Consider the following 16,830-nt stretch of genomic DNA (forward strand, 5'->3'; position numbering starts at 1 on the left):
GCAAGCTCTCGCTGTCAGGCTGCGACAACATACATATTGTTGTGAAACATGCATCTCTCCTAAGAAGCGTGTGCATTTGCTATGGCCATCAGAGGCTGGCATAGAGTCCTGTCATTTCTCACATTTTTTGAAACCAGAGCCTGACACTTCATCAGGTGGCAGACTATGCGGCTTGATGCTGTAACTCTTATTTATGAGTGAAAGCTCCCTTCCTTTCTTGCTGTCTTTTTTTTTCTTTTTTGTTTCCTGCAGCTTGGCACTGTGCTGTGGTAAACTAACTATATACAAGCTGAAGTAAAAAAATGTTTTAAACTATCAACTGTTTAACAAAGGAAAAAACTATCTAATTTTCTTTCTTTTGCTCCACAGAAGTGACACAGAGTAAAGAGGTTGGAACTACGTCTGTAGCTGAGGGCAGTGAAGAAGGAACTGAGAGGAATCAGGCTGCGTGCGTTAACTTCAAAGGCAGGAACACCATGGGCCTCACGCACATTTGCAGCCCGACTAGACACTGCTCTGAAAGTCTCCAATATGTGGTGCTGGGACAAGCCCAACACCAACAATGGAGCACCCACAGGGACATCACTCGAAGAAGAACTAGCTTTATTGGCATCAGTTCTGTTCAGTTATGATGTGACCTAATAAAGCTACAAGCAAATAGTGTAGCTATATACGCTTATGCAATCCAACTCCAATCCACATATTAGTTTTTGCAAACAAATCGAAGGGTGCATGTAAACATTCAAAGTTTGCACATACTTTTGAAAGTTCAGTTCTTAAATATGAAATTACTTAAAAACTCCTACATATTTAATACCAAAAATTGATGTATCTTAAACAGACCCAACTATAATTATAGTAACTGTACCATAGTGAGATACAACATAATAGTAATTTATTCCATGAATAAGACCCAGTTCAGTATGCGAACAATCCCAATGATATCAAATTAATTAGGATTATAATCATTTTGTCTCCTCTGCCATGTTTATGCCAATATATTAGGACAGATTTCCAGGAGATAGAGTGGGAGACATTACTTGTTTAGGAGGAAAAAGCAGACAGTGGTAAGAACTGTGTGAAAAAGGTTGATGCAGGCTTTTAAAGCATTCCAAACAGAATTTGAACAAAAAGCTGCTAAAGAAAGCATCCCAGGTAATGTTAATACTGAAAAATATATACCATTATGCTTCAGGAAAAATCAAATATAAAATGAAAAATAGAGTTGCAATTCAAACACAAGTGCTAGTTGATTATTTATTGAAAGCTATTTCTGCCTACCACTCTTCCCCCAACAAATTTGTTCAATTTGTGTCTCTCTCATCAGCTCTTTTTGGCCCCATTCCTATTGATTTCCCAGTCAATAGACTGTCTCCATTTGTTTGTACTCGTTTCTTATTTCTAGTCTATTAGTGCTGCCAGGTCTTCAGGATACACACAAGTTGAGACAGCATTCCTCAAGGTCTTATTTTATTTTTCACTTTATCCCAGGACTCATGCATTTGTATTTCAAGCTCCTTTTGTAACTACTGCTTGGGTAAGAACTATTAAAGTGGAAGTTTCCTTTGTACATCAAGGATTAAAATCCGTGCTTCAGCAGTAGATTATTTGCTCTTAATTCTCCAGTGGTTGTTGGAGTTAGTGACATGACAGAGTTTTCATCTAACACCCTTATGCTGAAATATTTTTAAGCAGATTTGGGCTGGTTCTATCTAGCTGATCCAGTAACTATGTAACTGGAATAGGAGCTTACTTCTTTTAGAATCTGCCAAGTAACTCAAGAGTTGAGGGAAAATGCTGCTGCACACTCAAAGTCACTGCTATAAAAACACTTGTTGAGATACAAGTAACTGACCTGTATGTCAGGAAACCTCTGAGCTCTCCCTTCATTCCCTGGGGGTGTGTCCACACAGCACCCTTACCTCGAAATAAGTTACGCAATTTGCACTACACAAATTGTGTAGCTTATTTTGAGGTAATTTCAAAATAGCTTATTTTGAAATTTAGCACGGTCTACACAGCCACACATTTTGAAATAAAGAGCTGTTCTGACAAATCCCTTAATACTCATGGAAACGAGGGTTACAGGGATGCCAGAATATCATGCCTATTATTTCAAAAAATTTTTTGAAGTAATGGGCTTGTTTAAAGAGGCGTGTGGAGAGGCGCGGCGTCGGCGCGACCCTCCCCGAGGACCACGCAGGGTTCTCCGCCCGCCCCTCTGGTTTCCCTCACCCGAGGTCTCGTCCTCTTCGTGCTCCCCAGTTACCCAAGAGCCCTGCCCAGAGTCTGGCGGGGTCTGTCCATGCTCGCCTTACGGCGAGAGGCGTCCGCGTTGGCGCGGGGGGTGGGGGAGGTAGGGGGACTCGGGCCCTGCCTCACTCCAAGCCCCAACCCAGGGCCCTAAGGTCTGGGGGGATGTGTCAATCCCCTCAGTCCTGGTTGGTGGGGGACAGAACCCCCTAAACACACCAACCCCCTGGGTTCCAGTACCCTGCCCTGGGTCGCTTCCTACCTCCCCGGCTGCCGGGCCGCCGTGTCGACTGGGTCTCAGGGGGGGTCTATGCAGACAGGGTCCGAGGTGCCTCCTCTTCCCGGCTGCGTGTCGGCCTTTCCCCCTGGTCTCTGGCGGCGGCGCTCCATTTAAGCGTCCCACTGCCCTGACGTTCTCCGTAGTGGGGTCGGCCCGCCCACTCCGCAGGGGCGGCTGGCCCGCCAGGGCGCCGGCGCGGTTCGGCGCCACAGGCAGTGTCAGCGCCCGGCACTCTGGCACAGCTGGGGGAGCGGCGGTGGAGCCGGGCACAGCTGATCGGGGCTGCTGCTCGGCCCCGCCCGCGGCAGAACAAGCCGCGCATGGCAGGAACCGGCGCGGGGCCGCCGCTTCTCCCCAGCAAGCCGGGGACGGCTCCCGGTGAGTGCGGGGCGCGGGAGCTGCCCCGTCACAAGGCGGAATTGCTATTTCAGGATACTTCCGGTATCCAAAATAGCCCGCTGTCTAGACATAGCCTTGGTGATTTTCTTTAGTCCCTTTCACTTACCTATTTTTATCTTTAAATTCAGACTCTTCAGTGTACCCAACAGTAACCTTTCCCCATATGACCAGTCTTGCACCTCCAGATACATCTCTCCAAACACATCTTTACAACTACTGTCATCTCAAACTTAACACCATAGGAAATTCAGCTCATTTTCCTTCCAAACCTCCTTTGTTCCCACTGACAATTCCACGATCTGCCACATCACCCAGGTTCACTACTGCTGTGATACATTTGCTTCCCACATTCAGGCTCTCACCAAATCCTCTTCACACCATACAAAAACTGTCAAAGGCCAGGTCTGTACCAGATCCAGAAGGTCGACTTAAGGTATGCAACTTCAGCTACATAAATAACTTAGCTGGAGTCAGCATACCTTACGTTGAGTCTGGAGTTGTCTTCACAGTGGAAAATAAAATGCCTAGGGCACCAGCACCTGTAAGGACAGCCCCTATTTATCAGTCATCTCTCTTCTACATGGACTGTAAGCTCTTATTTGTGCAGTGGGATTCTCATCTATGACTGGGCATTACCATAATACAATAATAAATAATACCATCACCTATCCGAAGGCAAAGCAAATAAGTACCTAGATAGAATGTAGGGCATAGTTTTTGTGGAGCAAAGTGTACACTATTTAACCACATTTCCCCACTAAAATGTTAGCAGAAAATTTTTCTAGCACAAAGTTTACCTAGCATGCTGCCAGCTATCAGGATATCAAAGAGTGTGTCGGCATAGCGACGATAATCTAGCCTTGAGCCTGTTGAGTCCAAAAACTTGGCTACAGCCTCCAGATCGTTCCCAGCTTCATTGAGGCCTTGGATGATTGTATCCCTGAAAACTGTGGGTTCAAATTTCTCCTTTTCATCTAGGAGAAGAAAAAGAAACAAACAGTCAACTAGCTGTCCACATGCCCAGAATAACATATTAGACAACAATTTACATGTCTGTGATATAGAAGCATAACATTTTCCATTCTGGTGATCCTATTTCACAAGTACTGGTTGGCTTTTGTTCTTGGAGAATGGTACTCTTCCCCCCCCCCCATCCCCTTGTTTTTTCAAAAACTAAAAAGGAACTTGCTCAATGAAACTAGAGGAAGTGAAATAGAAATGCATTAATGCAAATTAAACTGCATATGTACAATTTTCTATTGCTATTTCTCATTAAATATAGTCAGTATGTTAACTTTAAAATACTGGATATGCAAAGCTACCTCATTAAAAATGCTGCAGGAACTTTCAGGGTTTCTTTGAATGTTAATTGTATCTTAATTCATGTACTGAGATATACACATTTTAAGGAAGAGAAAAGATCACAATACCAACAAACGCCTATGTACTATGAGTTCGGAAGAGTTTGGGTGCGGGTTTTATGGTGCCACCAGCAGTACTTCAGATTTACAGAAAGTATCATCTCTTCAAATAGAGAAAAATGACAGCCAATTATGCATCACTAGGTTCAGTGGCCTGTACAAACCTGAGTTAAAATGCTCATTTTGATCTCCAGACGTCTCCAAGTCAAGGTATTTAATCATAATGGATGCCCTTGCAAATCCAGATTAATGTTAGACACATCTATATATGTCGCTGCTTCTTTCTTTGATAAACTAACAAGCTGCGAAGAGGTAGCCATGCTGCGAAGAGGTAGCCATGTACACCTTAAACCTTGTAGCAAGGCAAGTCCTGTTTTACTCAAGTGCGCTGGGAATGTCTTACGTCTGAGAACCTGTATACACAACTTTAAATTGACCTATGTTAAGTCATCTTACGGCCAGTATAATAATTCTTACTGTAGTGGATATCCACACAATCTTCTTCCTGTCAGTGGTATGTGTTCTCACTAAAGCACTTCTGCCAGGGCTTCACTTCCTTGCTTCCTGCCTAGAGTTGGGCTGCAGGGCAGCCAACCATGGCTTCTCACCTCCAGCAGAGAGAATTGCAACCAGAGTCCAGTCAGCTGCCAGGCTTCTGTCAGGGAACCGATAGCCTGGCCAGCAGCTGTGCTCCCCTCAAGGAGCCAAGAGCCAGGGGGAAGCCAGGCTCCCAGACAGTAGCGTGAAGCTGGGACATGGGGTAGCAGGCCAAGCTGGGAGCCTTGGTAGCAGCCTGGCTTGGAACAGAGACCTAGCAGAGCCACACCATTGGCAAATAGTCAACAGCTAGGTAAAGAATGTGCTGTCCAGACAGCACATCAGCCCTAGCTACTCCAACATAACTCCACCTCCATGAGAGGCACGGGGCACATACATCAGAGGGTCAAGGCTGCAGCGTATACATGGACATAATTAGGTCAATGCAAGTTAACTAAATCAACCTAACTGCAGCGTAGACCAGGCATTAGGGTGTTCAAATAGTAACAATCATTAATTTGATAAAGCTTTTTTTGTGTTTTAGAAATGTATATTGGTGCCAAGCTTTAGGGTCTCATAATAGCAATAATTATTTAAGAATACAATAGGACTCTGCATGTGAAGGAAAAACCCTCATTAGGTCTATTAAAAAACTAGATCAAGCAGACAGTCCTGCCATTCCACCCTTAAGCTAGCCCTACACAAACTACATCTCCTACTGGAGCGAGTTCCAGAAGCTGTGGGGCACACAATGATTTTCAAACTTCTTTTTTTTCATGACTCAGTTGAAGAAAACTATTGATGCCCATGTTCCAACATAATTTTACTAAAAATGTCCAATTGCACAATACCGTTCATGTAACGCATACACTGTAGTGGTTACATGACTATTAGATAGTCCCTAGAGGCAGGGCCGGCAGCCAGGGCACGCCAACCTCACTCCTGGGGCGTCCCCATCAATCCTGCACTGAGGCTTTTGATAGGATGGGCAGGGGAGAGTTGGTCCATGAGGAGAGCCAGTTTAAAAGCCAGCTGCTCCATGCAGTCCAGCTGCCTGCCATCCTGCATTGCTGCCTCTTCTAAAGGGGCAGCAGTGCAGGGTGGGAGCGGCTGGGGGATAGGGTGGTCCAAGCTCCACACAGACAGAGGCTGCTCTGACCCGAGGATCTTGGACCCCCTGCAGACAGGCTGCCTGTGGCAAGTTGGGGCCACCTCAGACAGAGGCTGCTTTGCGGTAGCCTCCCCTACACACCCTGCAAGTATATGGAGCTGGGAAGAACTGTCAGCTCTGACTTCTGCCCACCTCCCTTCCCCACTGCCACTGTAGGAGGCTGAAGCGGGGACAGGTGGGTCTGCGGAACTGGCTCCCCACACATATGGGCTTCAGCCCTCCCTCCTCACCCTCCGCTCTGCTGTCTCTATCAGAAGCAGCAGCACAGGGGAGGGGGGCTGGATCCAGGGCTTTTGGGGAGCCAACTTTTAAGCCAGCTCTTCACGGGCATCGGCTCCCACTCTGATACATAGGCAGCAAGGGGGAAAATGTGTGAAGGTGACAAGATTAACAGACTAGCCAGATTTATCATGTAGTCGTCTCCATGCTGATATCCCTAAATTTTACTGGAGTGTGGAGCCTGGAGTGGCGTTGAGGATGAGAGGTTTGGGGTATTGGAGGCAGCTCTGGCTGGTGGGAGGGGCTTATTTTGAGCAACTCCTGGTCAATGGTGCAGCGGGGGTGGGAGTGCAGGCTAGTGCTCAGGACAAAGTCCATGCTCGGAGCCTTGTGCTCTTCCCCTCCCCCCAAAACACCTAGGAAATGGGCCTGTTGCTGTCCACTTTCGGGGTGCATTACAGTCTGCAGTGCCAGGACATGCAGGTAGCCTGCTTTAGCACCCTCTGCTGATTACCTAATGGCCCTGCAGCAATGACACCTAGTACCACACTTTCCATGCCCCAATACTGAGTCGCGATCCATTGTTTGAAAACCACTCTGCTAGGATTTTCTCTAGCTTGAACTATATAAAGCAAGCATTTCACCTGAACTTGTATTAATGCCTAATTTGTGCACCAGAATCACAATTTCAGGAGCAGAATTATGAATGCTACCAAACAAGCAAATAATACACAAACTACTCCTCCTTGGACATCAACAGCATGCTAGGTGCTTAACAGACAGTTATGGAGATAAAGTCCACGTCACTAAGAGTTTTAAACCTATGGATATTTGTATATTTTTCAGGCAAGCAGGTTTAGAATACCCAATGTATTACATCTGGAAGGCTTCCCTGTGCCTACCAGTATGGGGGCAGTGGGCCACAGTGCAACAAAAACACCACCACCCACCACCACCAATATTTTCTACAACAGTTTTAAACTTTTCCTGCCTACAAACATTCTTCACATCTGGAATGTCCTATTGTTTCCTTCTCTTTAGCAATCTAAAAACATGTGCAGGAAGAGGGTTGTTTTAAGTTGCATGAAGGAATAGGAAAACAACATTTCACTAATGATGTCTAACAACTAAAGTCCCTAGAAATAATGTGCTGAATAAGCTGTCATCATCATTGAACAGGAACAGTGTAAGTTGTCAAGTCCATAAATTAGGGCCAGCAAGCAGTTCCACTCATTTCATTTCTAGAAGTCACCCTTTCTCTCTGTACACATGCATCACATCAGAAAATACACTTGAATCTTCTTCCTCTTTAACAAATGAATCTTAATCCTTCAACAAAATGCTCATATGCCAGGGAAACTGCATTTATTCCTTCATAAAATCTATTCTGTCCCCTTTCTGACATCATTTTACTGTACATTTGAACCTCTTTAATTTGGCATGCCTAAGAAAGGGAGCAGGACATTTACCTGGTGCTCTGCTCCCAGTGCCACATGTGGCTCTACCCAGCCATCCCCCTGCTCCCAGACACGGGTCTGCCCTCCCTCCCCCCACTCCCAGCACTGCTAATCCCCCAGCAGGCGTGGAGGAGGAGTGGCTGAGGGCAGGGCCACTTCCTCCTCCCCCTACCAGGGTCCAAAAAAATAAAAGCCACTAAAAACAGCATTCCATAGAAGTGTAGGAGAGACCACACTAAAACTTTACTAGCATTCTCCTGGTTGTGCAAGTAACCAAACCCTAGATGCTGGTGTGCAACATTTAGTTATCCCATTCCAGGGAAAGCCCAAAAAAGGACTGTGTCTCAGGGTCTCTCTCACTAACACCATTCTAATTCCCTTCCTCACTTCAGTAATTTTAACTCCAGGTAACAAAAGCACTGTTAGCAAATGTATGTTAGCAACTGCTTTCATTACCGACAACTAAGCTCTTCAGGGAAGAAACTGTGTGTCTTCATAAATGTCTCCACAACACCCAATACATTTGGGGCACTGCTGTAATGTAGCAACAGCTAAGTAGGAAGCAAACTGAGACTCTAACTTCTGAAAAAACAAAACAAATAAAAACAAGCCTCAAGGTTTTTCCACATTGGGCAACTTAATTAGGGAAGGTTAGTTTTGCTGAGGACATGAGAACTCTTCCAACCCCCTTCCCTCAAAAAACCCCACCAAAAATAACAGTGCCATCAATGAAATGTGCACAGGAGTGGTGTAGTAAGCCACATATTATAGCTATTAGAAGTCCAGGGACATGCAATTCCAAAAACCTCTCCAGAATACATAAATCAGTACTTTAAAGGATGCACATGGAGACTATTTACCTTCCCCCCCAACCCTCTTCTGTTCTGAAATTTGATTTGTCCTTTTCATATGTGTTCATTTTTTTTAATTGTATCCTTTGATATATATGGTTGTGACAATTTTCTTCCACTATTTGATCTGAGGAAGTGGGTCTGGCCCCCGAAAGCTCATCACCTAATAAACCATCTTGTTAGTCTTTAAAGTGCTACATAGTCCTGTATTTTGTTCCTGTTTCCCTTTATTCCCGTAGTTAGTTTGAGCTCCTTTTGTGCCTTTGCCTTTCTAATCTTGCTCCTGCATTCCTGTGTTGTTTTCCTATATTCATCCTTTGTAATTTGTCCTACTTCCCATTTTTTATATGACTTTTTTATTTTTAGATCATGCAAGATCTCATGGTTAAGCCAAGGTGGTCTTTTGCCATATGTTCTATCTTTCCCACACAGCAGAATAAGCTTGCTTTTGGGCCCTTAACAATGTCCCTTTGAAAAACTGCCAACTCTCCTCTGTTGTTTTTCCCATGGGACCTTACCTATCAGCTCTCTGAGCTTACCAAAATCCGCCTTCCTGAAATCCACTGTCTCTATTTTGCTATTCTCCCTTCTACCCTTCCTTACAATTGTGAACTCTGATTTCATGATCACTTTCGCCCAAGCTGCCTTCCACTTTCAAATTCTCAACCAGTTCCTCCCTATTTGTTAGGATCAAATCTGGAACAGTTTCCCCCGGTAGCTTTTTCAACCTTCTGAAATAAAAAGTTGTCTTCAATACAGTCCAAGAACTTATTGGATAGTCTGTGCTCCACAGTGTTATTTTCCCAACATATATCTACATAGTTGAAGTCCCCCGTAACCACCAAATCTTGGGCTTTGGATGATTGTGTTAGTGGTTTAAAAAAAACCTCATCCACTTCTTCCACCTGTGTAGGTGGCCTGTAGTAGACTCCTAGCATGACATCACCCTTGTTTTTAATTAGCTACAAGCAACCAATATCATGTAACTGTTCCTATAAACTGTAAACCAGAGCAGTCAAAATCCAGATAAAACAACAAATAATAGAATCAATTACTACAGCAGCCAGGATATAGCTATAATTCATATTTTTTCCTCATACACATTTTGCTAACAGTGATTTCTGTAGTATCATACTCATTACCAATTGTTCTCTTTCACAAAGTGAACTAGCATAATTCTTGTTAAGCAGCCCTTTACTGGCCAAGTTCCTAGACTAATCATATATCCTACAGCAGCAAATGATCTGTGAAATACATTTTGAGATGTGTCTGTGCACATACTATGTTCTATTTCACTAAAATATCTTGGTGACATTAGCAAACCCGATGCCAGCTCATGCCAAGTCTCTAGGCCTCAATGAACATTGACAAATGCATAGCTGGAAAGCAGTACGATTAAAATAGACATTCTAATTATAAGAATGTGTTTAGACTTTATGGAATCTTATAGGACACTATGTATTAATCCTACTTATATCTGCATTCTATATTATAATGTTTAAATGTTTGCTAAGACTGTTAATCCTTCAAAGTCAGGAGAGAAGCACTTTACTAAGTGTGAAACGCTAGCATAACACGAATTTTTATCTTCTCTCCCAACAAAAGGAGGTTTACAGATATCCGAGAAGTCACTGTGGACAAAAGACTTTGTAAATTGCTTCCTCTAAACCTCAGAAGAGAGTATCATACAAGCCGTCATTCCGTCATAGCTTGAATACTAGGAGAAGGGAATAAACATACCTGCTGAGAAGTTATCCTTATACTGCTTGAACTTGGAGGGACAAAGATTTCAAAGCATAAGCAAAGAATCCCCAGTTGTTTAGTTTGAGTTAGCCCTAAAGGGCATATAAATCTTGCATATTATATCAACTATCATCATCTTTTGGAACCCAAGATAGTATTGATTTTTATGTATGTGTGTACCTACTCTAGCCTTGTAACTCACATTTCTTTTCTTACTTAATACTTTTGATTAGTTTATTGGTTAGTTTGATTAATTTATTGGCTACAAGCATGGTCTTTGGTGAGAAACCTAGAATGCACTTGACCTGGAGTAACTTTGGGCCTAAAAGTCACCTGAATATTGTTGTGGATTTTGATGTAGGGGACCATGTGTCACAGAGGCAGGTTTGCCTGCGTGGTAAGACAGATCTGAGTACCCTCGGTGACTTTCTGTGGATCCCTATCAAGACTATTATAGTGTCTGAAGTTCATATTTGTTCCTTGGTTAATAAAATCTAAGTACAAAACATACCACTAGTTCAAGGTTTGTGCCCTGTGTCTTGGCAATCTGCCCTGAAGTTGGCACCCGGGGCCATGAGCCACTCCGAAGAGTGTGACAATCTTGATAAGTGGCATTAGCATTAGACAGACTGAAACGTAGTAGTGGAGTGTAATGGTCAGCCTGCCCGGTCACATAGCATGGTCCTTTAAGGAGGTTGACAGGTCTGATGCATATTTTACACACATGTACACTCAGATACCTGGAAGATATTGGGTTAAAGGAAGTGGTCATGGACATAAGAAATATTTCCCAGGGACAGAAAGCTTGCAGAGGGGGTGTCACGTTACTGGATTTTAGGGAAGCAGCCAGATTACTGCTGCACCCATGGGGGGGGGGGGGGAGTGTTTGCCCCAAAAGTTGGTACAAAGGGGGCCATGTGAGGTGTCAAATGAAAGCTTATCTTATACTGATTCTATATATGCTATTCATGTGATTGTATAATGTCTGTGTGTGAAGTTATAAGCATGTACTTTGTTTGGATACCGCATGTTCCTCTATATGTGGTTGAACTATAGGCAAAGCAGCTCAGCCTATGGACATGCTAATGAGTAAGTCTCTTTGGAACAATAGCCCTCTATAGGCCAGGGATAGGCCACGGGCCAGGTGACCTGCTGCAGCCAAGAAGAGACCAGGAAAGATGCCATGTAGCAGCCTCCATTTTGTCTTCAGATCTGCTCCTGACCCCAGATGCGGCCTCGCAGGGAATCACGAGCCGGGAAGCACCGTGGACCCATCCGGACATAGGATGTACACCAATGACTTGAGCCAGCAGTTATAACATCTCTGCTAATGTATGATACTTTAACAACCTTGCTTCCATGCTTTTTGTTCTTTTAGTAATAAACATTTAGATTTTAGATTCTAAAGGACTGGCTCAGTGTGATCTTGTGGGTAAGGTCCAGAGGGTAAATTGACCTGGGACCTATGGCTGGTTTCTTGGAACCGGACAGAACTTGTTCGGGGAAGGTGAGAACGGGCTCTAAAACCTCTCACCTGTTTATGAGGCCCGGGGCCATCTGCGGCACGGATATTGCTGGAGTGTCGAAGGGGTTTTGCTTGTGAGGCTTCTGGCTGACTGAGCGGGCAGCTGAAGTGCTCTGTGGGACTGGTTTGTGGCCTATTTGGGAGGGTCTCCAGTCTGGGGGCTATAGAGAGCCCCAAATTTGAGCAATTCACCCTGAGCAGATGCCCTCAGCTATGTCCACACCCAGCCCGGACCTCCACAGGGGGTAAAGCCAACCTCCCTCTCTCACATCACTAATTGGGGATGAGGTGAGAAAAGGGGACCAGCATTAAGTAGACACCAGGAGATACTGGCAGGGAAAGCTGGCCTGCTGAGAAGCCTGAAGGCTTAGGAAAAGGGGCTAACTGGGGGTGAACTAATAAAGACTACACAACTGGCTAATCAGCAACCAAGCTCCCATGTAAAGAGAAAGTGTTGCAATAATTAATACAACTCAGTATTGAGGAAGTGCCGGGGACCCCTGCTCAAGGAAGGATTGAAAACGGGAAATCCTGAAAGGGACCCAGAAGGATTTCTAGATCGGAGACTGTTTCTGATGCACAAAACAAGAGTGCCTCCTGAAGGAAGGAGTAACAGCCTCCTAAACTGGACAAAGCCTCAGGCAACAAATATCCTCAAGTATATTTGAGTGAGTTTGTGCTTATGACTTATTAATAAATGAGACTTTAAGAAGGGGCGCATTCTTTGATTACAAAGATCTGTCTGGACTTTTGTAACCCAGGTGAAGAGAAGTGAAACAGGGATCACCTGACACTCCATGCCTGACAGGACACCCTCCCTCTGTGTGATCTCCTCACCACCACAGACATCATATACTTTCACAATTTATGGAATTCTGAAAATAATGAGAGAAGATACTTGGTCATATTTAGACAAAATATTAAATGATTAAAGGCCCATCTCAAAAAGGAATTTATTTTGTGGTATTTTACTTGAATAAAAAAATCTAACATTTAAAATTCATAGTTGCAGTAAAAAATAAATATTGGGAAAAATGTATCCATGTTCAAAGAATAGTACATTTTTCAGACTAATCTTGAGAAAGCACTGTATGTCCTTGGGATACTTTAGAGGTAGGAAGTGACCTGCATTTTAGAAATTATGGGCCCACTTTGGAGGATTACACAGATTTGACTCTAAAAACCTTATCAGTTGAAGTTCATTTCTGAATGCGGTGTCTAAGGAACACTTGGTAGTGGTGCTTTCTTAACCAAGGATTTGCCTTTACAGCAGCTGTAAGAAGTGTCTAATCATCATCAACCATTCTTCCTAATATCCAAATCCTCTGTAATCCTGGTTAAAAACTTGCTCTTCCTAGAGACTACTGCATCCTATTACAAACACAACTAAGCTCCAAGTATCTTACATGTAGTCCTAAATGTATATAAAAAGCATAACTTTAGCTACATTAAAAATACTAACAGCATCCTTAACATTGTTGGAAAGATAAAGTGGGTAGGAGGAAACAGCTTAACCCTACTAAACTTCAGTTACTCCATTTGTTCATTTTTAGTACTTCAACATCAGTACTTCAAATGAGAGGACAGCAGGCAATGCTCTCTATGACACTGGTAATTCTAGTCACCTTCATGAAGAGGAAAAAAAGAAAGCATTTGTCCTACCCCTCTTCCTAGTTTTGAACCGCTGGCCTGTTAGCACCGGCTTCTGATGTTTATTCATAAAATTTCTGCAAGAGAAGGAAAAAGAGTTTAACTATGTATATAATTTTAATCAGAGTACTCAGACAGACACGTGATAATAATGGAAAAAAACTCTACAGGATCCAGGAACACAGATGAAAAACGCATGTGAAAATTAGTTTTCATTATTTTAAAGACAAACACCACTATGAATTTAACATAATTTGATTGAAATGTGTTTCTTGAAGTTTGGTTCATGACAGTACCATAAAAATGGAAGCTTTTATTCCGCACAGAAATTTACTAGACAGTCTCAAAAATTATACCGTCACAACCTCATTTGTTTTGCCTCTATTTCAAGAGATATTGAGAAATTACAGTATTAGATGAGTCTCAGGACCCAGAATAATCATTGATCTAATAAGGACTGGCTTTAACCAGCCACGTGATCTTTAGGACCAGAACTCGTACATTCGTATAAATTAGCATAATCATTATAATAGAATTTCTTGATTTCTAAAGACAAAACCAAACTAAAACCCAGCAATACTTAAGTCTAGATTGAAACTTTATAATCTGACCTGGGCAAGGGACAATATGCTACTTCACTGACTAGGGAGCAGCCCTGTAATTTACATGAGGACAATTCCTCCCATAACTGCCCCTCACTCTGAGGAAGTAATTTACTACATCTTACCAACAACCACAGGACATACCACACTAATACCAACCCTGGTACTTTCCCTTGCAACAAACCCCGTTGCCAGCTTTGTCCACATATTCACTCTGCTGACACCATTATTGGGCCTAACCAAGCGAGTTATAAGATCAAGAATACATATTCCTGCGCCCCCAGAAATATAATCTATGCCATCATGTGCCGAAAGTGTCCGTCTGCTATGTACATTGGACAAACGTCTCAGACACGTCGCCAAAGAATCAATGCCCACAAAACAGACATTAAACAGGATCACAAAGAAAAAACAGTTTCTTGCCATTTCAACCAGAAAGGACACTGTCTTAATGACCTAATCACATGCATGCTACTTCAGAAGACATTCAAATCTGCACTTGAAAGGGAATCCTCTGAACTGGCATTCATGCTAAAATTCGACACTCTCCGCGGGGGGCTGAACAAAGACCCCAACTACCTTACCCATTACAAAGATAGCTTCCCCAATTATCACCTCTAATACCATTAACTCACAGACATCTACCCTTCCCCACCTCTAATATCATTAACTCACAGGCATTCACCTTCTCCCCCCCCATCCCCCTTCTGTTCTGAAATTTGATTTGTCCTTTTCATATGTGTTCATTTTTTTTAATTATATCCTTTGGTATACAGGCAGTCCCCGGGTTACATGGATCCGACTTACATCGGATCCCTACTTACAAATGGGGTGACGCAATCCCGCACTAACTGCTTCCCCCCAGCAGACCAGGGAGACGCAGAGCGGCTTTTCTCAGCAGACACCTCAGCTTGAGAATAAAGGACTGAGGGAATTGAGGTGTAGGAGAATAAAACTGAGCTCTGGAGAAATGTTTGGCTAGAGTTTCCCCTACAATATGTACCAGTTCTGACTTCCATACAAATTCAACTTAAGAACAAACCTACAGTCCCTATCTTGTACGTAACCCGGGGACTGCCTGTATATGGTTGTGACTATTTTCTTCCACTATTTGATCTGAGGAAGTGGGTCTGGCCCACGAAAGCTCATCATCTAATAAACCATCTTGTTAGTCTTTAAAGTGCTACATAGTCCTGTATTTTTTTTCAGAGCAGTTTACTCATGTGCCCATCAACTACTCAAGCTAGCAGGAAGGGGAGCACGGAGGCATGGATCCTCCCATTCTCTGCTACTTCCTTGCCCATTAGCTTGCAGGGAGAAAACCCTCTGCTGTTCTCATAGAAAGACTAAAAATCTGAGCAAGGAAGGAAGGGGAGCTTAACCCCCAGCCTGGACAGCACAGCAACAATCTAATCCTTAGTGATGCAAAACAAGTGACTACTCTCCTTTGCACAGAATTCCAAAGAAATCAGTCTCAGTCCTACAACCAGGAAGTTTACAGGATCAAGTCTTTGGGAAACACTTTTCCCAAAACACCCAACATATTTTCCTGCCCCATTCAAACGTATTTAACATCAGGACTTGCTTATTAGGTACTGAAGAAATGGAAAGAAATCATCGCCTTCTGTGTGCTGCACAAACAGTATCTAGTTTTCCTCCATCAGCAATTTTGTATTTAAATAGATACTTAAACCTAGATGGCGTTTTATTAAATAATATCAAGCTAGGATGACTATAGGGCCTAAATTACTGGAGAGTATCCCTTACTAATAAGCCTCAATTTCTGAGAGATTAATATGGCAATTTTGATTAAACAGCATATTAGCTGTTTAGCACTACTATTCTTCAATTTTGGGTACAAGTGATTTAATTACATAGTTATATTTTACCTAAAGCATCACACCCCATATCATCAAATGACTGCAAGTAAGTAATAAGAGTGAATATAATGAAATTTCATTGCACCTAGCAGCTCTCTCCTGCCCCAACCTCCCCACAGATTAGGGCATTGTTTGGACTTGGCCAGCAGTTTCTCATCATTCAGGACATAAAACTTTACCAAGATTTGACATGTGAGAGTATCCAAAAGTTTTAATTAACCCAAAACAAGTGTTCGTGATAGTCCAAAACAAAAACAAAAAACCAACCCACAGTAAGTTTAATATGCACCACATCCCAACTACTTCATTTCATGCTCATTTGTTTACAAAAAAAATATATAATTTTTTTTTTCTTACAGCAATTTTCACTCATGCTACTGGTTTCAAAGCACATATTACACATACCATTATTTCCTCCAGGTCTGAACAAAATGAATTCTTGAGTTCACAGATAGAATCTGTCAATCAATTACAAATTACTTTACAGAGTGCAGAAACAGAAACTGACAGTTAACTGGTTTTCTTTATCCCAATAAATTAGTTTTTGAACAACTCACAACTGCTCTGTAATGATATAATCTACTCCAATTTCTGAGATGTCTAACTTGTTCAGTTATAAGGGTGGTCAATTAACTGGATCACCCTTACATTTATTTAATGTAAATATTGTAAAATTAACTCAATTAAAAATAATTGAAATTAATCACTATTTAAATCACATTGTAGAAAAAATAAAATATTTAAATTGTTAAACAATGGTAGAACACCATTTTCAAATGTAATTATTTCAGTTATAAAACAATACAAAAGCTATACACTGCTCATTTTATACTATTTTCTAT

At 42.6% G+C, this 16,830-nt stretch overlaps 1 protein-coding gene and 1 long non-coding RNA gene across 13 annotated transcripts in view; one reads left to right on the forward strand and one right to left on the reverse strand.

The window, feature by feature from the left end:
* LOC106733017 (uncharacterized) overlaps window positions 1-2,021 on the forward strand; it is an 86,816-nt gene extending 84,795 nt beyond the window's left edge. Inside the window, exon 4 of the long non-coding RNA XR_001369265.4 lies at window positions 370-2,021. This is a non-coding gene — a long non-coding RNA (uncharacterized LOC106733017). The remainder of the gene's footprint in view (window positions 1-369) is intronic.
* BZW2 (basic leucine zipper and W2 domains 2) overlaps window positions 1-16,830 on the reverse strand; it is a 93,572-nt gene that overhangs the window by 55,167 nt on the left and 21,575 nt on the right. For 11 of the 12 annotated variants that reach the window (XM_075922262.2, XM_075922261.2, XM_075922264.2 and 8 more), the window contains 2 exons: window positions 13,519-13,583; window positions 3,730-3,906 (listed from right to left, as the gene is read on the reverse strand). In XM_075922262.2, the coding sequence (XP_075778377.1) occupies window positions 3,730-3,906; window positions 13,519-13,583 (242 nt within the window). Of the gene's footprint in view, window positions 1-3,729; window positions 3,907-13,518; window positions 13,584-16,393; window positions 16,541-16,830 lie in introns of those variants that run through there. The other variant, XM_075922270.2, reaches the window with a different exon arrangement.

The sequence above is a fragment of the Pelodiscus sinensis genome, chromosome 2, assembly GCF_052426305.1.
Source record: "Pelodiscus sinensis isolate ZL-2025 chromosome 2, ASM5242630v1, whole genome shotgun sequence".
Lineage (NCBI taxonomy): Eukaryota > Metazoa > Chordata > Testudines > Trionychidae > Pelodiscus > Pelodiscus sinensis.